Below are 24,078 nucleotides of genomic sequence, written 5' to 3' on the forward strand. Positions count from 1 at the left end.
ATGCCCTCCTGCGACCACCCACCCCCTCCTAGGGCACAGGTCCCCACTTAGGAGCAGACAGGGAGCTGGCCAGCCTTGGCTTCCAGCCGGGACCTCACCCTGAGGCCTTCTGAGTGTGAGCCACCAGCGGCAGTTCCCAGCCCACAGCTGTACCTGGTATAGCGCACGGGCCAGTGGGTTTCAGCCTAATGTCCATCTCAGCTGCCAACTTGCTTGGTCTCCCATGTTTCCCCTCTCCGGAAGGGCCTCGCTGCCTCTCCAGCTACCGACTCTGAAATATCAGGGTGTCTCCAGCTGCTTTCCTTTTTGTCCATCATCAGGTTCTGTGAAATGTTCCCTTCCCCGCCCCAGCCCCTTCCCCTTCCGTTCCCCAACTATCAGTACCCTTGGCATCTGTCACATGGGTCACCTACAGGCCCTCTAGCTCAGTCCGGCTTCTAAGCCACCCCGGAGTAGTCTTCTCAAATCTGTGTCTGAGCAGGTCACCCCCACCTCCTCTGTTGGTTCTCCACTGAGAACAATGGTCACGTGCCTTCCGAGCTGTGCAAATTGACTCCAGCATGGCTGCCCCGAGGGGTCATGGGACATTCTCCTCTAAAAGCCCCCACACAACCCAGGACGCCAGACACGCCGAGCAATGCAGGATAGAGCTCCCCATACACCACATGCTCCCTCATGCTTCAAGCCTCAGCTCCAGGGGTTCTTCCTGGACACCCTTCAGGTGGAATTCCTCATTTTTGTTCCCTTTGCAGTATGCATTCACGTAGTAAGGCTAACATAGCCCCTTATTCATTCATCAGTCCTTAACAGGCCTACCCTGAGTGCCTTAGGATCCAGATGCTTCTCCAGACCCTAGAAATATGCAAATCAATTGCACCTAGTGGCCTGCTTGGTTCCTGGTGTATCAGAATCTCCTGTGATCTTGACCTTCATGACCTTCACTGTTCCAGAACAGGTCTAATACACTTGTCTCTCGGGCACAAGAAAAGTGCCTTATACATAAGGTAGGGATGTTTGGGTCGCTTGACTATACACTGAGTGTTAGCTGTGATCGTGAGATGATTTTTATTTTGTTAGGAGCGCTAATGTCACTGTGTTATGTGAGAGAAGGTCCTTGTTTCTTCAGAGATACAAGCTGAAAACTTTTATGTGAAGGGGTGCAACAAAAATACAGATAAATAACAAGCAAAGATGTCAAAATGTTAACAGTGGTTGAATCCAGGCCCTGGGCATAAGGGTGCTCACAAAACGTTCTGCCTCTACGTCTGTACATTTGAAATTTTTCACAATAAAAAGTTTTCTGGGGGCACCTGGGTGGCTCAGTTGTTTGGGCGACTGCCTTCAGCTCAGGTCATGATCTCAGAGTCCCGGGATCAAGTCCTGCTTGGGGCTCCCAGCTCTGCAGGGAGTCTGCTTCTCCTTCTGACCTTTTTCCCTCTCATGCTCTCTCTCACCCTCTCTCTCTCTCAAATAAATATATAAAATCTTTTTTTTTTTAAGTTTTCTACAAAGTGAGTTGAGTTGATTTGCCTGGTCCCCATTCTCATCTATCAGTCCAGGGGTGTGCTTTTTCGTCCCTGTGGGCTGCTATACCAACATACCCCAGAATGGATAGCTTATTGACAACAGAAATTTACTGCTCGTAGTTCTGGAGCCTGGAAGCCTGAGAAGTCAGGGTGAGAGCTAATGAGGCTCTCTTCCTGGTTCACAGCTGGGACCTGCTTGCTGCATCCTCCCACAACAGAGGCAGCTAGGGATCTTTTCGGAACCTCTTTCAGAAGGCATTTTTCAGGGGCGCCTGGGTGGCTCAGTGGGTTAAGCCACTGCCTTCGGCTCAGGTCATGATCTCAGGGTCCTGGGATCGAGTCCCGCGTCAGGCTCTCTGCTCAGTGGGGAGCCTGCTTCCCTCTCTCTCTCTCTCTTTCTCTCTCTGCCTGCCTCTCTGTCTACTTGTGATCTCTGTCAAATAAATAAATAAAATCTTAAAAAAAAAAAAAAAAGGCATTAATCGCACCCTCCTGGCTGAAGCAACTTCCCAAAGTCCCACCTCCTAATAACATTACACTGGGCATTAGGACTTCGATACATGAATTTGGGGATGGGACACAAACATTCAGGTCATAGCAGGGTATCAGCGGGAGAAGCCCCAACCCCAGTGGCATCCAGCAGAAGACACAGTTCTGCGCTCTGTGGCTGGGGAGTTCCCAGCAGGCCCTCTCGAATCCAGGACTCTGGAAGGAAATTGCTCTTGGCTTCAACACACCTTCCAGCAAGTCAAATGAGGTTCGTTTTTATTGTTTGTTTGTTTGTTTGTTTTTTAAAGATTTTATTTATTTATTTGACAGAGAGAGAGAGAGAGAGAGTATGCGTGAGGGAACACAAGCAGGGGAGTGAGAGAGGGAGAAGCAGGCTACCCCCCAAGGACCCTGGGATTATAACCTGAGCTGAAGGCAGATGCTTAATGACTGAGCCACTCTGGCGCCCCCAAATGAGATTTGTTGACCCCCACAGACCTTGAAGAGGAATAAGGGTGTGCTTGTTTCTGTGAGCTGACTTGAGGAATGCAGACAGAGGAGCCGTGTTTTGGGTGACCAAGTCAATGTGCTAAGACAGAGTTGAGTCAAGAGAAGGGAGGCACAGGGCAGGCTACAGCTCTTGGGAAACACACAACAGGGCAGCCCGCAGTTACCAATAATTTACGGAGCCAGCCACTCGACTATGTGCAGGACAGTAAGCACTAGCAACTCTATATCCTAGAAAGTTTCTACTTTTTAAAGCGCTGGAATGAAGGGACTGCTGCTTCACACCGTAATTTACTAGAGGCTTCTGCTTCCATTTTGTAGGTAAGAGCCCCGGAGAATCCCTGACAAGCCCCCTGCCGGCTTCCAAGGTCTACAACAAGCCAGAGTGCGTTTCCTGGGATGGTTATTTGTGCCAGAAAGCCCTCAACAAAATCCCCCTCCGCCCTGCTCGGCTTCTGTCTTGCCTTCCTTACTCTGAGAAAGTCCCTTAATTTGAGCTAAAATATTGTTAACAAAGTCCAGCGGTTCCTTTACCTCTCTGATCTGAACACGCTTCTCACAGCTCCCAAATGCCCATGATACAGCCGTGAAACAACCTGAAAGGAAGGGAGCCAAGGTTCCCCCCAAGCACCTGAAGGGCTACGTGTCCAGGTGTCTGCAGGAACCTCCTCACCTTGCCAACTGGCTTGCGGAGCTTGGAGCGGGACGTCGTGGGCTGCAGTCCCGGCGCCAACCCAGCTGGCCCTCGGGGTAACTCCTCCCGCACCTCATCTCCTACCCCACCCCGGCCTCTTCCCGCATGGCCTGGGTTTGAAAACAACACATCTGCCTTTTCACAGTCAAAGCCACGCTATCCTGGCTGGCGATGTCGCCAATTTCTCCAACTCCCAGAACGGGCAAGGCAAGCCTAGGCTAACAACGACCATCCAGGGACCCGCGGAGCAGCTGGAGGTCGAGAGTCCCGGGTGCCCTCCTCTGCAGCGGTCTGCGAGAGCTGTTTCCCCCGGGGGCCCCGAGGTGGCACTGACCGGGGCGCACTCCCAGAAGGCCAAGCCGCGACCTTCGGCTGCGGAGAGCCCATTGCCAAGCTCCTCGCCCTGCGCTGGGCGGGCCGGCGGGGGCCGGGGCGGGGCTGGCGGCAGAGCTTTAAGAGGGCGCCGGCGGGCAGAAGCGGAGCCTGTGAGGGGGGACCCCAGCGATGGAGACCGCCCGAGACTACGCCGGAGCCCTCATCAGGCGAGTGCGGCGCGAGCCCGGCTCAGGGCCACGCCTGAGCGTCCCCCCGCGCCCCCACGTCCCCCGGCGCCCCGTATCCCTCTGAGCGCCGTAGTCCCCTGGGCCCCTTGTCCCCTCTTAGCCCCCCGTCGCCTTGCATTTCAAGCACCCCGCACCCCGGAGCGTCCCGCGCCCGTGCGCTCTGAGTCCCACCGGCGCCCGGTGTCCCCCGACGCCCTGGGCGTTCTGCTGCCCCCTGTGCCTGGCATCTCCGTGAGCCCCTCGGCTCGCCTGCACCCGGGGTCCTCCGGCACCCCTGTGCCCCGCGACTTGGAACTCCCCGAGGCCGCGTCCCAGCCCACGCACCCAGCCTCACCTCTGGTGCCCACGCCTTCGGGCAGCGCGGGCGGGCAGAGCCCGAGCCGGGCGCAGGGCTCCTTCCCCTCCTCCAGCTGGCTGCAAGTGCCAGGTGTGACGCTCCCGAGCTGCGCGGGCATCCACGGAACAGGTGACAGTGGTGAATGCGGGAATGGCTGAATTTCTTGCTGGTGCTGCAGCCCCGCGTGCAGATCCTCGAGGGCCCAGTCGCGGGAAACCTGGGCAACGCCCTCACGGTGCGCCCGGACAGGACTTCTAGGGTATCTCGGGATCTCAGCGGGAGCTGGGGCCCTGGTGGGACACTCGGTGGCTTTGGGATGGTCCAGACTTACCCCTAAAGATGAGTGAGAGCTCTGAGCTCCAAGAGGAGGTGGGCTGAGCCGAGAGCACCCCTTGGGCTTAGAATGCGCCGTGACCCCTGCTTGACGACTCCACCCAGACTTGTGAGGATGTGTTTGGAGGGAAGCGCTCCCCTTCTCGCCGCATCTGAGAGCGCCCTCGTTGCCCTCGGAGGGACCAGGGGCCCCGAGAAGCCTTCGGAGTCCTCCCCCCGCTCTCCCGGGGCTTTGCCACCCGCTGGTGGGGGCGAGGACCCAATTTCTGTTCATCTTCATACTGATGTAGGAAAGAACGTTAGGGTTCCAAGCCTACTGCCTAGAAAGAATTCTTAAGAGGTCTTTGATGCAAAAAGGTGATTTTATTAAAGCAGGGGACAGGACCCGTGGGCAGAAAGAGCTGCACTAGGGTCATGAGGAGTGGCCCATTATATACTTTCAACTGGGGAGGGGTTTAGGGATGGTGTGGGCCTTCCAGGTGTTTTGGAAACAAGGTTTCCTGGATCCCTAGGGGACTAGGATCTACTATTATTATCTACTATTATTAGGAAAGGTCCTTTATTACTGTTTAGTAGAAACTCTGTCCTGAGACCCTTCAGATGTTTATGGGTGGGTCATATACTTGGGAGATGATTGCCAACATATATCTTGTGGGGTAGATCTAAAGGAAGTTCTCAAAGAAATTTTTGTATGTTAAAGTAGACTTATAGGATCCTAGGGGAGGAAGGGGGGTTGGGCTGGGATTGTCTTTTGCCCTTAGCAAAGCATTAACATTCAGACAGTTGAGTCCCTAGAGGAATGTCACTCGGCCTGTTTTAAAGGCTTGTCAATGAACTGTGGGTAGTAAGGAAACATGTCTCTTCTGCTTTTGTTTCCCACTTCAATATCTGACATTCCCTATCCTGTCCTTGTTAATAAAATCCAAATATTGTACGGAAGTAATTTTTAAGTATAGATTAATGAAAGGGATAGTGCTTCCTTGAAGATCTTCGAAGTGCTTCAAAAAGGATAGAGAAGCCCTTGAGTTCTTTAAAATGCAGGTTTTCAAAGGTGACTGATCCCATTTGTAGGAAAGGTCAGAGGGACCTCGTAGGTTGAAAGGAAAGGGTGGCAAGGGAGAGCCACTCTGCAAAATCAGTGTGATGTATAGAGGGCTGAATTTGCTGTGTGCAACACTCAAGGTTAGGAAAAATAGCTTCCAAAATGTACATGTTGTCTGTCTAAACTGCATTGGCTCTCTCTTTAAAAATAAACAACAACAACAACAACAACAAATCCAAAAAAACAGAAGTCAAGTAGTAGGAACCAGGAAGGGTGAGAAACAGACTTGCTTCACACGTCACTAAAGCACGCAAGTATAAAGGTAAAGCCTTGGGTTTCTTTCCTTTTTTGTTCCTCTCTTTCCCCTCTTACAATTCCGCCCCAGGGGGTAACACCTGTTGACAGTTTGGTGTGCAATTCTCAAATATGCAAACACACACATTCTGCAACTTCTTATGAGCCCTGGGGAGGGGGCAGGCTGAGTTTAAAGGACCAGTAAGTAGGCATTAATTCCTCGCTGGTGTTGCCTGGAGCAGGAGATGCCTGCGGAATGAGGGCTGACCCCGCCCTTCCCCCTGATTCCTACAACGGGATATTCAGATCCAAAATGCAGCAGTGCGAGGCTTCCACTGGGTCCAGTGTGTATGGAAGCCACTTGCTTGCGAAATGTTGGCAAATCAAAACATAAGGAGGGGGACACCTGGGTGGCTCAGTGGGTTGAAGCTTCTGCCTTCGGCTCAGGTCATGACTCCAGGGTCCTGGGATCAAGCCCCGCATAGGGCTCTCTGCCTGCCTCTCTGCCTACCTGTGATCTCTATCTGTCAAATAAATTTAAAAAAATCTTAAAAAAAAAAAAAAAAGGAAATGTCTACCCGAAGACACATTCCTTCTGAGCTTGGCAAAATCTAAAAATAAGTATCCATTTGTTAGAGACACACTGTACAGTTCTTTGGTGGTGGGGGGGCGGAATCCACCTGCTTCCAAACTAAACTGGAAGAAAAACAATCTATACTACTTGTTGAAAGGAAAACACTTCTCTTCCCTGTCCTTTAGAACCATGTCCAGGCTGAAGACCCGTGTGAGTCACAGACAAGGTGATGGCCACATGTGTTAGTTACAGTCTTGTTGGATTTCTGTCTCCTACTTGTTCCTTCGTTTTAACCTAGATGGCCCTAACTCTTTCATTAGTAGATGACTGCATTCTGCCAAAGAAATAACTTAATCTACATACTCCTCTTTTTTTAAGGCCAGCAATTCTAAAATCTTAATCCAGTCTTTCGTTTGTTAATTGTCTGTGATCCCTCAAGGTCATAGTCATGGTGAAAGCAGCTTGAGGTCTCTTAACAGAGCTCTGGACATCAAAGATGCCCACACCTGACTGTGTTGTCATAGAGGAAGCTCCTCAGCCTTTGTGTCTGTCCAGGAGCAAGAGCATTCCCACAGACCTTGAAGTTGTTACAGAGCCAAGAGATACTATACTGTGTGCAAAATTGCTGCGTTTGTTGCTATTTGGTACATCTTTCCTTTGCTTGAACAAGGATCTCTAGGTTATGAATAGTTGGCATTTCAGGACACATTTCACACCGTCTTATTAGTGACCTAAGCAAGGAATTGCATTTTCTACAAGTAAATTTCCTTGATTACTGACGCTTACTCCTCCGTGGGTCTAAACTGTTATTTTAATAATATTTCAAAGTGTCAAAAGACACTTGAAATGTATGGTCATACATACACTGAATCCTCTTCCTGCATCAAGGATTTCAATAGGTTGGTCAAGGTCCAGATGGAAGCCGGGCGCAGTACCATGTGTGTAAGCCTGGAACTAGGACCCTGTGCTGTTGGGATACTCCTCCAGCTGTGGCCATTGAGTTGGACCCTGACACTGTCCCTACTGCTCACCCAGATCCAGCCAGACCTGATGACCGCTTTTCAATCCTGTCTATCTCTGCACTGCTGTATTGGACATCACCACTTCCCTCCCTAATGTCTTTGGTGTCACCAGGCTTTGGTGGTAGTGCTTGGTTGACTTGCCTACCCGTGTCTGTGCTTACTTACTCTCAGGTGGGTTCCTCCTTGCCACCTAACAAGAAAACGTGGGGCCACTCAGACACCAAAACATTCATTTCACTGCGGATGTTCCCTGGGGAGTCACTTACATGGCCTGACAGGACCACCTCGTCACGGCTGACCCCAAAATGTTTCTCTCTGGGGGAGACTTTGTTCCCAGGCCTGCTGTTTTCCTCCTCCTTCCACTTTTGGAAGAAACATAAGTCCATTGGGTAACATAAAAACATGCTTTTTTTTAATGCCCTGTGGGAGCTGGCTTCCATTTCCTGGTGTAAATCTCACATCTGTCCATCTCTGGCTCATGCTCTATTTGCCACCCTATACTAAGTTGAGCCTCCTTTGTTCCCTCAGGGAAAAACACAAAGATTTCTCTGTTTTCCTCACTTCTGGGAGTTATGCCCCTTCCAGTTTTTAAGAATGTTCTATGAAGTCTGACTTCTCTTTTTGTCTTGATTTCCCCGAAACAATCTGTTTCCTCGAACAACCTGTTTCCTGGTTTTTCTTTTCCTTTTAGTGAACTGTTTCTTTCCTGCTTCATAGCTTGTCTGCACTTTCCCAGGAATTAGAGGGTGACTGTGGGATGCTGGGTGGCTCAGTTGCTTAAGCGTCTGCCTTCAGTTCAGGGTGTGATCCTGGGATCCTGGGATCAAGTCCCGCCTTGGGCTCCTTGCTCTGCAGGGGGCCTGCTTCTCCCTCTGCCTGCTGCTTGCTCTCTCTGGCTCTTGCCCACTCTCTCTGACAAATAAATAAATACAATTTTTTTTTTTTTTTAAAAAGGGCATCTGGGGGCGCCTGGGTGGCTCAGTGGGTTAAAGCCTCTGCCTTTGGCTCAGGTCATGATCCCAGGGTCATGGGATCGAGCCCCGCATCGGGCTCTCTGCTCAGCAGGTAGCCTGCTTCCTCCTCTCTCTCTGCCTGCTTCTCTGCCTGCTTGTGATCTCTGTCTGTCAAATAAATAAATAAAATCTTAAAAAAAAAAAAAAAAAGGGCATCTGGGTGGCTCAGTCCTTAAGTGCCTGCCTTCGGCTCAGATCATCCCAGGATTGTGGAATCAAGCCCCTGCATCGGGCTCCTTGTTCGGTGGGAAGCCTGCTTCTCCCTCTCCCACTCCCAGTGTGTGTGTTCCCTCTCTCGCTGTCTCTCTCTCTCTGTCAAATAAATATATAAAATCTTTAAAAAAAAAAAAGTGGGGGGTGACTAACGTGTGATGTATCTAATCCAAGGCTTCTCGGAGCTCCTATCTCGACTTTGATATATTAAGATATTCGGGGGAGAATGGCAACACATTTTAGACATTATGCTGATAGCCAGTGACCTAGATTTTCCTAATAGGAGGACCAGGAGTGAATTGGATCCGTATGTTGCTTTGTTCAATTAGCTATCTTGTTAGCCCTGCTGCTCCTTTAGCTGGCACAAAGTAAATAATCCTACAATAATTGTTAAATCAGTTTAGTGTACATAAAATTCCATATAACCCCTTTTTTTATTATCCATAAGAGAGTCTCAATTTTATATAATTTGATACATCAGATATTCCTCTTGTTCCTTAAAGGGAATGGCAGGATTTAATTTTCATGTCTCTGAGGATTTTTTTAGGTGTGCTCTAACAATGAGCCACTACCCGGTTAGGAAACATAATGGGGAGGAAGAACATGGACTCTATATGCCCGCCTTTTTTTTTTTTTTATTGAGGGTGGCTATCTAGAGGGCAGCATGCAGAGGGAGGACCAGAAATCACTGCCAGCACTTACCTTGTTTGAAGTTAAAAGACAATAAGGACTCTGCATGATCAGCTACACTACGGCATTGGAGCACGGGAGCTCACTAAGGCGTGATCGCTTGCATCCAATGAGGAGGTGTACGACCACAACTAACTAGGTCAAAGCTGTTTGTGCCCACAAGGTGTACCATTGGCCTCTAGCGCCTGGACCTAAGATTCCAGGACACGAACTTTGTTCTCCCATTTCTCTGATCTTGACTTAGCCTGTCTTTTACTCCATAAATAGATTACATGCCAGCAGTAGCCTAGGGGCCGTGGGGAAGCCAGAAAATGGACACAAAGACCCTGGCCTCAGTGAGTACAGATTCTAGAAGGACTCCTGGTTCATAGCAATGAGTTCCTGCTTTGTGGGGAGAAGAGAGGCTCTTGCCGGAGAGATTCCAGGCTGGGTGGCTCTGTCCCATAGGAGGGTTTTCACCATGTGGGGCAGACACAATGGTGCAAAGAATGGGAGCTGGACTCAAACCCCTGTTCTAGCACATGCTAGCTCCGACCTTAATCATTTCTTAACCTCTTGAGCCTCCCTTTTGCTCAGCTGACACATCTGTCTTGCCAAGTTGTTAAGTAATGCACTAATGTGCCCAGTGTCGGGCACTGAGTGGAACTAGTATCCTTCTCTTCCCATAGGGACTTGGCCCCCAGAGTTGTAAGTTTCAGCTGCCATATGTAGGTTGCCACCAAAGCCCAATCCTAAATGTAAAGCATAATATGGAAAATCCTCACTGCCCAGTCCACCAGATCGCCGGAGATGGAACTGTGAGTGGGTTCTCTGCAACATCAGCTCAGCATAACGTAGGCATCTTGTTCATGGGGTTGTGTAACCAAAGAACCTGGTGTAACTTCTTGTAATCAGGGCAAAAGTTCAGAGGCGTCTGCTGGTCTCACTGCTGTGTCAGTTCAAGGCTTGATTCACTCGTTGGGTCTCTGCTCAGTCTAATGGGGCACCACAGTCCCTTTGCAGTTGTCTCACTAGGAAGAGAAAATGCACGGACTCTGCCAGCCAGGAAGGGAAAGGAACTGTCTTTTCCTTCTTAACTGAGTGACCTTGAGAAAACACTCTGAGCCTCAGTTTTCCCATCTGAAAAATGGGGTGATGCTTTCCCTGTAAAGTTATGCTGATAATTAGTAATATGTTAAGAGTTAGCACAAGCTGGCCATAGCGAGTGCTTGGATGTGACCAGTGAGGACACACTAACGGACGCATCAGATCTGAGCTGACAATCCAGGCCTGACTCCTAGAACACCAGTTCATGGTCAGGGCACAGGGATAAGGTGCTGGCTATTATGGAAACCTTGCTGAAACTAGCTGATCATGCTACAAGCATAAACTTAACCTGACAAATTTTGGACAAATTTTGAGAGCTGGCTCATTGCTATACTACCGGGTGTTCATATAGAAAATAACTCAGTAAATCACTGAACTTTTCACTACGTCCATTTGTAGAGTTTCAAGTTAGACCACATACTATTTAAAGCATATATTGTCTAGTGCTAGTCTAGGCATTATGGGAGATACAACAAAGAAGACTTTGTCCATAGGAAATTCCAATCTGCTTGGGAAAATAAAGCATAGATAAATAAATAACAATATATGTGTAGCTATGAATGTATGTGTGTGTATATGTATAAAATAAAAGTATTAATCCTAGGCGATAGGCATTCACAAAAAGTACAGAAGTCTCTAGAATTTTAGCCTTCATGGGGTTAATCTAGACAAGATACTATGTGTCAGAAAACAGTGATGTGGAGCGCCTGGGTGGCTCAGTGGGTTGAGGCCTCTGACTTCAGCTCAGGTCGTGATTCCAGGGTCCTGGGATGGAGCCCCGCATTGGGGTCTCTGCTCAGCAGGGAGCCTGCTTCCTCTCTCTCTCTGCCTGCCTCTCTGCCTACTTGTGATCTCTCTCTCTGTCAAATAAATAAATAAAATCTTAAAGAAAGAAAGAAAGAAAGAAAACAGTGATGTCCTCACTTTGTATCTTCTACAAGGTTACCCTAAAAAATAAAACCATTCTCCTGAATGTCACCAGATGGACTATTTGTCCAAATTGTCAACAGCTCTTTGAGCACCTGAAATCGGTAGGCACCGTTCAGGTTTGGGGAGAGCGAAACCATACATACTGTTACCCCAGGAGCTGTGGAGATTAAATAAGGTCATGTGTCACTTATCCCAGCACCTGACATGAGGCAAGACCCACCTGACACATTCCTAACTTACATTACTATTCTTTTTTTTTTTTTTAAGATTTTATTTATTTATTTGAGAGAGAGAACATGAGCAGGGGGAGTGGGAGAGGGAGAAGCAGACTCTCCATTGAGCAGGGAGTCCAATGCAGTGCCCAATTCCAGGACCTGAGCCAAAGGCAGACGCTTAATCGACTGAGCCACCCAGGCATCCTGTTTATATTCTTTTAAATAATTTCTTTTTGGATATATTCCTAAATATAAAACAGCCCCTAGTGCTGGGTGGAAACTACACATTGCTAGACTGATCTCCAAAGAGACCAAAGCCACGCTTAGTGCCACAGCAAGATGCATCTGTTTCCCCTCATGGAGTTATTTTTAAATAAATTCTTGGATGTTTGTTTAAAAGCATGGGGTAGTATGTCAAAGGTGGCTTTGCATTTCTTTAATTGCTATCGAAAGCCTCCTATGTCCCCAAATACGCAAACTTGTCTTATTCTTTGGTGTGCGGCATCTAGATAAACTTCATGAGGTCAAGAACAGACGGTAGGATCCTAATCCCCGCTCTGGCTCCTCCCAGCTCTGGGGCAGCTCTCTGGCCTGATTTCCCTCATCTGCAAGTTGAAAAAGGACTATATCACAGAGTTTTCTGAGGAGTAAGCAAGTAATATTTACAAAGCAAATGTCAGGGTGCCAGGCCGACTCCGTCAGTGGAGCCTGCAACTTTTGATCTTGGGGTTGAGGGTTCGAGTCACACGTTGGGTGTAGAGATGACCTAAAAATCAAATCTTTAACAACAAAAGTGTTTGTTAAGTAACTACCAAAGCTGTGAGCTTCTCATTTATCCCCAATTATTTATACACTATATATATATATAGAGAGAGAGAGAGAGAGAGAGAGAGTATTTGCTAGGTAACTAAAATTTGATAATCAAGCGTTCAAGATTATTTTCCTCAGAAAATTGTCTTGAGGGCCACCTGGGTGGCTCAGTGGGTTAAAGCCTCTGCCTTCGGCTCGGGTCATGATCCCAAGGTCCTGGGATCGAGCCCCGCTTCAGGCTCTCTGCTCAGCGGGGAGTCTGCTTCCCCTTCTCTCTCTGCCTGCGTCTCTGCTTACTTGTGATCTGTCTGTCAAATAAATAAATAAAATCTTAAAAAAAAAAAGAAAAGAAAGAAAAAAAGAGGAAATTGTCTTGATTTGGTTTTGTTAGTTACTTTTCTTCTCCATGTTAGTTTTTTTAATAGTGAAACTTTGAATTAATTCTTTGTTTAGTGTGGAACTTGCTCCAAAGTGTAATGTGGTATACGGCCCAAAGTTCTTTTCCTTCTTGTTATTCCAACCACAATTGTTATAGTGTTCTGGTGTTCCTTGCTTATTCTTCTTCTTCTTTCTTTTTTTTTTTTTAGTTTTTGTTTATTTATTTCTTTGTCAGAGAGAGCACAAGCAGGGGGAATGGCAGGTGGAGGGAGAAGCAGGCTCCCCACTGAGCAGGGAGCCCAAGGCGCAACTTGATCCCAGGACCCTGAGATCATGACCCAAGCTGAAGACAGACACTTAACCATCTGAGCCACCCAGGTGCCCCTATTCCTCATTTATTCTAAGTTAATTCCTAGAAATGAGTTTATTGCTCTAGTGAGCTTAGAGCAATGGCTTAGTCTTACCATACAATAAGTAACTTTTCTGTGTGTGTGTGTGTGTGTGTGTGTACCTAATTCTTTTTTTTTTTTTTTCATCAAATAGTTATTTATTTATTTATTTGGCAGACAGAGATCACAAGCAGGCAGAGAGGCAGGCGGTGGTGGGGTGGGGGGGCGGTAAGCAGGCTCCCCGCTGAGCAGAGAGGCCAATGAGGGGCTTGACCCCAGGACCCCAGGATTATGACCCAAGCCCAAGGCAGAAGCTTTAACCCACTGAACCTCCCAGGTACCCCTGTACCTAATTCTTTGACTCTGCTTGGTCACTGCATAGCCTCTGAAAATCTTTTTCTTTCCTTTTTTTTTTTTTTTAAGATTTTTTCAGCTGTAAAATCCACATTTGCAGAATAGAATTCTTATTCCTTGTTTGAGTTTCTTTTCTCACATAGTTACTACAAGGACTTTGAATGTTCTAGTAAAATGAGTGTAATAATATAATGGCTGTGTTTTTAAATGATATATCTATTACTCATTTGTTTTTTGGATGTCAGAATATATATGTATATATATAAAAATTTCAATAATTTCTAACTATTGATTTTCTTTCTTTCAGATACAAATATGAAAACTTTTAATTTTGTGTACATCAAACCTCTCTATATGTTTCTTAAAGATTTTATTTATTTATTTCACAGAGAGAGAGATCGCAAGTAGGCAGAGAGGCAGGCAGAGAGAGGGGAAAGTAGGCTCCCTTCTGAGCAGAGAGCCCAACACGGGACTCCATCCCAGGACCCTGGGATCATGACCTGAGCTGAAGGCAGAGGCTTAACCCACTGAGGCACCCAGATGCCCCACAATCCTCTCTTTTTTTTTTTTTTTAAAGATTATTTATTTATTTGAAAGACAGATCACAAGTAGGCAGAGAGGCAGGCAGAGAGAGAGAGAGAGAGGAGGAAGCAGGCTCCCCGTTCAGCAGAGAGCCCGACGCGGGGCTCGATCCCAGAACCTCGGGATCATGCCCTGAGCCGAAGGCAGAGGCTTTAACCCACTGAGCCACCCAGGCGCCCCCCCACAATCCTCTCTTAAAAGATTCTTTTGAAGGTTACATCTAAGATATTTTAACTTTTCTCCTCCATTTCCAGGCCTCTGAGGTTTATGGGATCACAGACCAAGAGAGTCCTACTAACCCCCCTGATGCACTCGGCTCGCCCTTTCCGGGTCTCCAACCATGACAGAAGCAGCCGGCGAGGGGTGATGGCCACTAGTCTGAAGGACCTTCTCAGCAAGGTGCAAGGAAGCACAGTGCTTCCCCACCGCTCACAGGAGGGCCCCTGACTGCACTCTGGGGCTCTGATCTTGGGTACTAAGCCAGTGCCAAGACAGAAATGTCAAGACCTCAGAGACCCTAAGGGGAGAAGAAAAGAATGAAAGGGAACATTAGCACTTCTCTGGACCATAAAAGATTTAGCTGCAGAAACAAAGGCCTTAAAACTGATAATGTAGCCTGACTTCGTTGACAAGGGAGAATACAGGGAAGCACCGGGCTTTGGAAATCTGTTTTTGGTTATAAGTCCCAGGAAAGAATCGTCTTTAATCTAAAACAGTGTCCTAGATCACCAAAAAAGGAAGAATCCGGAGTCTGTGGAGTTGGGTTATGGAGGCATAACCCAGACAAAGACACCCACGGAAATAAATGAGCATCCCACACGCAGACCTTATAGCAAGAAAGATGGCTCTCTATTGTATTGCTGCCTTATTCATTTTATTTGCCAAAATCAGTAATTATAGAAGCTGAATGACTCAATGTCTTAATTTGTCTCATGTCATTGAAATCTCTGAAAAAGAGATATCCACTAGAAATCTGAAATTCTGGCAATTCACAGACCTGTACCCCTGGGGCTAATAATACATTAAATGTTAATTTAAAAAATTAAAAAAAAAAAAAAGAAACCTGAAATTCTCTTTTTCCAAGCAAAGACTAAGTCCTACACCCCAGTTAAGGTAGATCTTTACCATTGAAATTTTAGCAAGTTCAGACGGGACTTTGGAAACTATAACTTAAAGAGTGGCTCTGAGGGCTCAAAACAGAATCTCCTGCTTTCTTCCATGTCTCTGATGCATTGCCAGTGCAGACCCTGGAAGCCTTGGTTATCACCAGCGGACTGGTCAGTTTGGTGCTGGAGGAAGACGGGACCGTGGTAGATACGGAAGAGTTCTTTCAGACCTTAGAAGACAACACGCATTTCATGATCCTGGAGAAAGGGCAGAAGTGGACACCGGTAAGTAAAACACTTATCCAAACAGCTACTGGGTAGACTTTTTACCCACAAAATGCGTTCCCTAGTTTGGTGTTGACTTGCCCTCTTTCTAAATATATACTTTGTTTCCCCTAATAACCACATCTGCAAACTTCAACCGGTTGCTTCAAAGCATTTCTAGGAAATTTAGCATCTTAGTGAGCCTAAGCTATATGATTTGAAGCAAATCATTTTTTAAAATTTAAGTTCAGTTAATAAACATATAGTGTATTATTAGTTTCCGAGGCAGAGTTCAGTGATTCATCAGTCGTATAAACACCCAGAGCTCATTACATCAGGTGCCCTCCTCAATTTCCATCACCCAGTTACCCCATCCCCCACCTACCGCCCCTCCAGCAGCCCTGTTTGTTTCCTATGATTAAGAGTCTCTTGGGATTTGTCTCCCTCACTGATTTTGCCTTATTTTTCCCTCCCTTCTCCTATGATCCTGTTTTGTTTCTTAAATTCCACATATGAGCAAGATCATATGATAATTGTCTTTCTCTGACTGACTTATTTCGCTCAGCATAATACCCTCTAGTTCTGTCCACATCGTTGCAAATGGCAAGATTTCATTTTTGATAGCTGCATAGTATTCCACTGTATATCTCCAGCACATCTTTATTCATTCATCTGTTGATGGATACCTAGGCTCTTTCCATAGTTTGGCTCTTGTGGACATTGCTGTTATAAACATTGGGGTGAGGTGCCCCTTCCGATTACTACATTTGTATCTTTGGCTAAATACCCAGTAGTGCAATTGCTGGGTTGCAGGATAGCTCTATTTTCAACTTTTTGAGGAACCTCCATACTGTTCTCCAGAGTGGCTGCACCAGCTTTAAAGCAAATAATTCTGAGGAACAGGTTTAGGCCAATAAGTACCCACAGATCCTGTTAAAGTATGCAGATGTGACCATTCCTTTAGCCAATGCAGTTGAGTAGGGGTGTGTGTGTGTGTGTGTGTGTATGAATTTACAGTGAGTTAGAAAGGTAAAAAAGTTAAATAAAGGTTTCCATATCCAGGAAAACTACAGATTATATATCTCTTGGATCCTACTATAAAACACCCAAATGTGTAAAACAAAATATTAAAACATATTTTATATGCTTACTGACCTTCAACAAAGGAAAATCCTCAGAGGCCAAAACTTTTATGGGAGCCAGAATCTAGAGCAGCAGCTTACCTGCGAGCGTCTCACCTGTGCCCATCCACTCGCTGCAGTGACTGAGGACTGCAATCTTGACAGGTGCTGGCAGGACAGGAGACAAAGCTTTGGGCTGACACAGGGTAAGGGGCCAGATTAGAGAGGCCCACATAAAGCAGAGAATCTTAGTCTCTCCTAAGAATTCGTGGACACAAGCTGCCTTCATGAGGTTTTAAGGACTCTTGATTCCAAAAACATCCAAGCCAAGAGTTTTGTTTCCAGAGCCCGGGGAAGGAAGCATCAATAACAGGAGCATATTCATTGAGTTTTCTTTGTTCATCTGGTCTCTCCATCCAGCCCCAGAATCCTGGAGTTGATTGGGTCCCCATGTACCAGTAGGAGCAAATAGGCTCAGAATGAGCATTGATCTGGGTATCAGAGAGTTTCCATTCCTAAAATTCCAACAAATGTGAGTTCACAGTCAAATCATAGAATGTAAGGACTTAAGGCACTTATGTGAGAGTAAGCAGAAATAATGAAGTCAGACCTCCAAAGACGTCAGATGTTGGAATCACCAGGCAGAGTATAAAATAAGTGTATTTTGGGCTCCTGGGTAGCTCAGTCAGTTAACCATCTGCCTTCGGCTCTGGTTGTGATCTCAGGGCCCTGGGATTGAGTCTTGTGTCGGACTCCCTGCTCATCAGGGTGCCTGCTTTTCCCTCTCCCACTGCCTGCTGCTCCCCCTGCTTGTACACGCTCCTCTCTCTCTCTCTCTCTCTCTCTCTCTCTCTCGGTCGGTCAAATAAATAAATAAATAATCAATCAATCAATCAATCAATAAAATAAGTGTATTTAAAACATCCAAAGCTATTCAAAAGTTAGAAGGGACAAGAGGCAATCAGGACTAGGTAGACTTCAAAGACTACAATAGAATTTCTAGAAATGCAGTTAAAGTCAATTGAGACAGGCAGCACTGAAAAGACCACTTAAGAAGGTTCTGTGATGCAGCACAAGAAGTTAGAGGTGAAAACCATTAAGGAAGTTGGAGACAGGACTGAGAGGGTCTCAGAGATGTTTGACATTCTTAGGATATTTTTTTTAAAAAAGACAATGCATAAATCACTTTTCAAATGATACATTTCATTAAGAATTTTGTTCATCAAAAGATACTATGTAAAGATACTATGTAAAGCATGTAAAACAATAAGCCCCAAGTGGGCAGAATGTGTTTTCGACATAATCCAACAAAAGATTAGTATTTGATAAATTTAGGAATGTCCCAGAAATCAGTTATGGAAACAATGAATGATCTGGTAGAAAAATGGGCCAAAAACAGGGACCGGTATCTGCAGAATGGACAATAAAATCTAGGGAAAAAAATCTTCAACCTCATTGGTGATTAGGAAAACATAACTTAAGACCATAATAGGATACTGTTTTATACCATTAGATTTGGTATTCTGAGGCTTTTCGAATTTTTTAAGCTATGGAGCAATGAACCCTTTCCACTCCCACCAGCAGTTATCTAAAACGGTGTCCATTTATCCCATAGAACTGAAGCACCATCTACGACCCCGGCAGTCCTCTCCTAGACATACACCCTGCCCGCAGACCCTTGGCCATGGGCTTCTCTGTCAGTACACACAAATTAATACTCTAGGGTCTCTTCCTTGAATGGAATAGTCTTCAGCTGTGACAATGCAGGACGTACAGCTCCAGGCATCTCGGCGGATAAATCTCATCACCTCTGTTCAGTGAAAATATCAGAATAATCCATTAAGCAAGGGGTCTTAAAGCTTTTTGACCTCAGGACCCCTTTACACTCTTCAGAATAAATGATGACCCCACAATAGCTTTTGTTTATGTGGATTTCAGTAGACCTGTAGATCTCCATCAAGCAGAGGTTCTCAACCGGGGGGGTGGGGAGCAGTCTTACCCCTTGAGAGGCATTTGGCAGTATCCGAAGACATTTTTGTGGCCACAACTGGGGTGAGAGGGTTACTGAAGGATTGGAAGAGCATAGGGTGAATTAGACAAATCTTTTAAAAGGCCATCTTGGGCCTTTTTGTTGGAGAAAGATGTTGTGGGCAGAATAACAGCCTCCCGAGATGCCCACAGCCTAAACCCTGGAGTCCGTGAAGGTGTTACTTTACTTGGCAAATGAACCTAGCAGGTATGGATAAGTTAAGGATCTTGACCAGGCACCAGTGTCATCACGGGGTCCTTACAGAGGGACAGAAGGGTCAGAGTGAGGGCCGGACACAGGGAAAGAGGAGGGGAGACGTTAGCAGCCAAGAACCTGGAGAAGGAGAGGGGGCCCCTGTCTCCCCTGGAAGCCTACAGAAGGAACAGCTCTGCCAGCTCACTGGACTGCTGACCTCCAGATTGTTCTGGTCTAAATCTCCCTTGTTTCAAACCACTGAGTTTGTGGTCATTTGTTACAAGAGCAACAAGAAACTAGCTCAGAAGGGAAGGTCGGTTTTTCTGTTTGTTTTTATAACAGACACTGGGGGAGTGGGCCTTCAGCTTGGGTGGGCGTGGGGAGACTGAGCTGGAGAGCAGGGCGCTGAGAGGCTGTGGGTGCAAGTAATCCTGTGGGGCGGTGTGTCCAACGGGGCAAGAGGCCTTGCAGCTCCCAACAGCCTGCTTGACAAATGACTTTGGGACCTGTGTCATCTCTTGACTTAGGCCTTTCAACCTTCTTCCCTCTAGTGGAAATGGGCACCTCCAAGGTGATTATAAGAGCCTTGGAGGTGCGTATTTTTTTTATACCCACCTTGTAGGTGCGTGTGTTTTTTTTTCCCAAGTCAGTGAAGCCTATTGTATTTAACGCTAGGGGTCGCCCGTCTTCAGTCTGAGCGCGGGGAGGCCTGGGAGGGCGCGGAAGGACCAGGCTGCCTGGCGATCCTTTCTTCTTCCTTAGCCAGCAGGTCAGAGAAATCCTTGTCACCGTGGAGCTTGTGAGGGCTGATTTTGATTTAAGACCAACACTCAAGGAAGACATTTAGGGGGAATAAGATACAAGCTTCTATATATCAGAAAGGAACATGAAGCAGTGAGAAAGAACAGTGGGCAGATTTTAGGTAAAACCCTCCTCATTCCATAATCTTTTTTTTTTTTTTAAGATTTTATTTATTTGACAGAGAGCAAGCACAAGCGGGGGGAGCAGCAGGCAGAGGCAGAGGGAGAAGCAGATTCCAAAATAAGCAAGAAGCCCCATGTGGGACTCGACCCCAGGACCCCAGGATCATGACCTGAGCTGAAGGCAGATGCTTAATCCACTGAGCCACCTGTGTGCCCCTCATTCTATAATCTTAATTTTTAAAAAAATATGTTTCCTAGGAGTGCCTGGGTAGCTCAGTTAGTTAAGAGTCCCACTCTTGATCTCAGCTCAGGTCTTGATCTCGGGGTCATGAGTTCAAGTCCCGATTGGGCTCCACATTACTTAAGAAATAATAATAACGTTTCCTAAATACTGGACAGTTAGTATCCCCTAAAGAGGCAGCTGGACCCCTTGTGCATTAAACAACTTGTTGTGTATGTCCTGTGTGGAGGAGAGAAGAGTGGTTCTGCCAAGAAGTGGGTACTTCTGGGAAATTTATGTTTTACCTTCACCTAGAGTCATTGTTGTCATTGGTGAATTTAACATTTCCAGCCTCAACTCCTCCCAACCCCCAAGGTTCCTGAGACGTAGTAACTGGATTGATTGTGTACTTTTGAATCCTGGATCCTGCAGGACCCCTGCGTGGAGCCAGCCCTAGGGAGAGTCGCCCCTGGCACAGCGTCCATCTGTTCTTGCTGTTTGCAAAGCTTTCTGTGTGGAAGACGTTCCAGGGCTCTTTGTAAACCAGGGGACTGACAGTGGTCTCTGGCTTTCTCCCCCGACCTGAAGGGTCTACTGATGTTTCACGACGACCTCCATGGCAATTGGAACCAGACAGCTTTCTGTGTCCCCAGGAGGTCTGCATTCATCCCGGCGGTAGCTAGAAAGCAGAGGCAGCCCTGGGAAGTTCTCGCCCTGCCCCTTGCTTAATTTATTATTTTTTTAAGATTTTATTTATTAGTTTGACACAGAGAGAAACAGCGAGAGAGGGAACACAAGCAGAGGGAGTGGGAGAGGGAGAAGCAGGTTTCCTGCCGAGCAAGAGGCCTGATACAGGGCTTGATCCCAGGACCCCGGGATCGTGAGCCGAGCCGAAGGGTAGAGGCTTCATGGACTGACCTCCCCAGATGCCATGCCCCTTGCTTTAGTCACTGCCCGCCTGGCAGCCTCTTGTGAAATGGAAATAGCTGTCCACTCCTCTTTGAGCAGACCGTGCTATACTCATGAGATTGTCCCCATCGATCAAGTCACCATGGGTGAGCCTAAGGGACCAGGCCGAGTGTGCTCTGTACTTCATGTCAATAGCGCAGTCATCCTACTAGAGTCCGGGCCCGGAAGCCAAACCACACTGACCCCGAGTCACTAAACTGTGAAAGTAGCTTAGGGAAGGATCGTTTCTTACAGGTTAGGACACGGGAGCAGTGGGGGCATACTGATCTGCCAGAAACATGCCTCAAGTAATTAGCAGCTCAGTCACCAACAGATTTGAAGCCAGCAGAGTCAAGACGGGCAAAAACCTAGAATTATGGGATGCGCACGTCACAGCTGGCCATGTTCCTGAAGTCCCTCCCTCCCTCCTTGGTTCTAGGGTGGCAACTACGTCTCAGCTCGCCAGCAGCCAAAGAAAGCGGGGATAGCAAGGGTCACCTTCGACTTGTACAAGCTGAACCCCAAGGATGTCATTGGCTGCCTCAACGTGAAGGCCACGATGTATGAGATGTACTCAGTGTCCTACGACATCCGGTGTACGGGAGTCAAGGCCCTGCTAAGGTAACACTTCGGGGGGTGGCTAGGGGTCTGGGAGCTGCATGGGCGCTGCCTGGGGTGGGTGTGTGGGGAGACCTGTCCCCAGCTCACTGCTCTGCCCTGCCATGCCCAGCCCCATGGAGGCCCTGACCTGACCTTCACTAATTCATGTTGCCCTCTGTTAGTTTATGCCACAGACTTCAGTCAGGGGACAGAACATTGAGCCAAATTTTTTTCTTTTTTTTTTTTTTTTGTCCTTCAGAGACCACTAAATACAACATGGAAACAGAAACTAAATAATAAGTATAGAGAAGAACCAAATGTCTTTAAAAAACGAGGGGTTGGTCTGAACACGTTCTGTGTATTCCCCAGGAATGCTCTGTGGTTGTGACCGGACAGCCCGTCCCCCAAGCCCTGAATGGAGGGCCCCCTGCCCTCCCTCCCAGCCTTGCCTCTGAGCCACCAGCTGTGGGACCTTTAACACGCAGCTTAACCTCTCTGAGCCTTAGTTCTAACGTCTTTAAAATGACAAGGCTGCTTCCAAGTTCTTTATGAATGGTTTGGCTCTAAACACACCTCCTTCTGTCTTCTAGTAAAGTCAGACTGATCCTGTAAATACCTAATTCCTGTGGAGGAATGGATGGATGGGAGAGACTGACAGTGGCAGAAGGTCTTTGAAGCTAATCTAAAAAGTCCTGGCACAGCCGCTCAGGGCAGGGGCCCCTGCTTCTCCAAGGGCATGGGCTCCTTCTCTCCACAGGCCCTGTCATCCCTGAGCCCTAGCGCAGGGCGGGAAATGCTCTGGAAATGAGGCTGGGTCTCCCCCCATGAGCACAGAATTGGCTCCACAATGTCTTCTGGGTGGCCTCTGTTTCCCACTCAGACCCATCAGGACCCATCGGCCCCAGACAGCTGTAGCTGTCCCCGTGTTGAAATCTTGACTCCCAGGAGAACTTCCTTCTCCCTCCTGAGATGGGAGAAAAGAGCTTGATTGATTGATTTTTCTAAAGTGAGACAGGAGAGTTAATACCAACTTAGAAAAGTATAATGAGGAAAGTAAACCTCACCCCAAATCCTGCCTCAGCAAACTCTTTCTTGAGAGGCCTCCTCATCCCTAATTCTTACCATCTGAGATCTGATGGCCCCACAAGGAGCCACAGAAGTCATCAAGGTCCCCACATTGAAAGCATCACCCCAGGGTCCTGTCATGGGACCCCAGGGGCTGGGGCTGTCCCAACCAGCGTGGCTGATGCCCAGGCCTTGCTAAAGGACAGACCTTTAACACTGGAAGGAAATCCTTTTGCTTTAGACTCGGTGGAGAATAAGAATTTGAGTTAAAGCCACTTTGTTAGCCTAGAATAACAGGAAGGCCAGGCTCAGCCGTAGGGCCAGAACAGGGTCCAGGTGGGTTGTCCCAGCTCCCCTAAGCAATCTGGGTCACAGGGTCACTCTCCTCCAGCCTGATTTTCCTTCCACACCTGACTTGCCTGATTTTAATAACAAGCCCCCCATACCCACCCAAGGTGGCCTGAGTAAGCAAGCAGCCAAAGGACAGGACACACCATGTGCCTTCCCCGTGCTTCCTAATTACTGCACAACAGGCCACGTTTGGAAGTGGCTGGAGGAAAGGTGGTTCCAGGCCTCCTGCGTCAGCATCTGCCTGTTAGCCAGCCCTGGGGGGCGGGGATGGTTCCCTAAAGCACCCACACGCAAGCAGGGTCTGCTCTGAGCCCATGTTTGGGGAGTGGTGAGGAGTCGAGCGCGTCTGCCCCTGGCTGGCCCAGAGCGCCAGGCCTGAGGTGCGCCCTCGCTCCCTCGTTGCAGGAGCCTGCTGCGACTCGTGTCTCATGCCGCCCAGGTGACTGGACAGCTGCTCATCTACACCGGCTCATACATTCTCCAGCTGCTGGGCGACACGGAAGGGCCGGCTCCTCGCAGGTCACACTCTAGACGGGGGTTCACGTGCGGTTAGGGAGGCCAGCCGCAGGGACCCAGCTGGCTCTTGACCCAAACATTCCGTCTCGAATGATGATTTTGAAGACGCTTCTGTTCTAAACCACACACACTTGGACACCGAGGGCACCTGTGCTCGGGTGTGGCACCCAGCGGGGAGGAAGGAGCTGACGGCCCATGAGATGGGAGATGCCCAGTGGGATGCCCCGAAGGCAGGAGAGGTGGAGGGACCTGGGAGGGTGAGCAACACAAACACACACTGGGTCTTTCAGCTCCTCTCCTCTGTAATAAACCAATCCCAAGAGCTGCTTTTCATATGGGTAATGCCTCCTTGTGCCTCTTTCGTGTTCCAAACAAGCAAACCTTCTATATATAAGCAAAAATCAGCCAGAAGTGCTCTGCTAACAGATATAATCACTTTTATTATTTATTTATTTGTTTATTAAAGATTCTACTTATTTATTTATTTATTTATTTGACAGATCAGAAGTAGGCAGAGAGGCAGGCAGAAAGAGAGAGTGGGGGAAGCAGGCTCCCTGCTGAGCAGAGAGCCCGATGTGGGGCTCGATCCCAGGACCCTGAGATCATGACCTGAGCCGATGACAGACACTTAACCGACTGAGCCACCCAGATGTCCCCATGTTTTGTTTTGTTTTGTTTAAGTTATAGGTCCTGAATGAG

The 24,078-nt window shown here is 47.7% G+C and overlaps 1 protein-coding gene across 1 annotated transcript; it reads left to right on the forward strand.

Moving 5' to 3' along the window:
- The first annotated feature begins 3,655 nt into the window (after positions 1-3,655).
- On the forward strand, positions 3,656-23,714 carry CIDEA (cell death inducing DFFA like effector a). Its single transcript, XM_082697395.1, has 5 exons — positions 3,656-3,758; positions 14,296-14,440; positions 15,286-15,432; positions 21,287-21,468; positions 23,269-23,714. Exons 1-5 carry the CDS (start codon positions 3,721-3,723, stop codon positions 23,414-23,416), a joined length of 660 nt encoding a protein of 219 aa, XP_082553521.1. The 5' UTR covers positions 3,656-3,720; the 3' UTR covers positions 23,417-23,714.
- Positions 23,715-24,078: the final 364 nt, after the last annotated feature.

The sequence above is a fragment of the Mustela nivalis genome (assembly GCF_964662115.1).
Source record: "Mustela nivalis genome assembly, chromosome: 14".
Taxonomy (NCBI): Eukaryota; Metazoa; Chordata; class Mammalia; order Carnivora; family Mustelidae; genus Mustela; species Mustela nivalis.

Excerpts from the sequence above, each read along its gene's own strand:
- CIDEA (XM_082697395.1), top strand. The coding sequence starts at position 3,721 with ATGGAGACCGCCCGAGACTACGCCGGAGCCCTCATCAG. Across the intron at positions 3,759-14,295 it reads TACGCCGGAGCCCTCATCAG|GCCTCTGAGGTTTATGGGAT; the intron begins GCGAGTGCGGCG and ends CTCCATTTCCAG. Across the intron at positions 14,441-15,285 it reads TGAAGGACCTTCTCAGCAAG|ACCCTGGAAGCCTTGGTTAT; the intron begins GTGCAAGGAAGC and ends TTGCCAGTGCAG.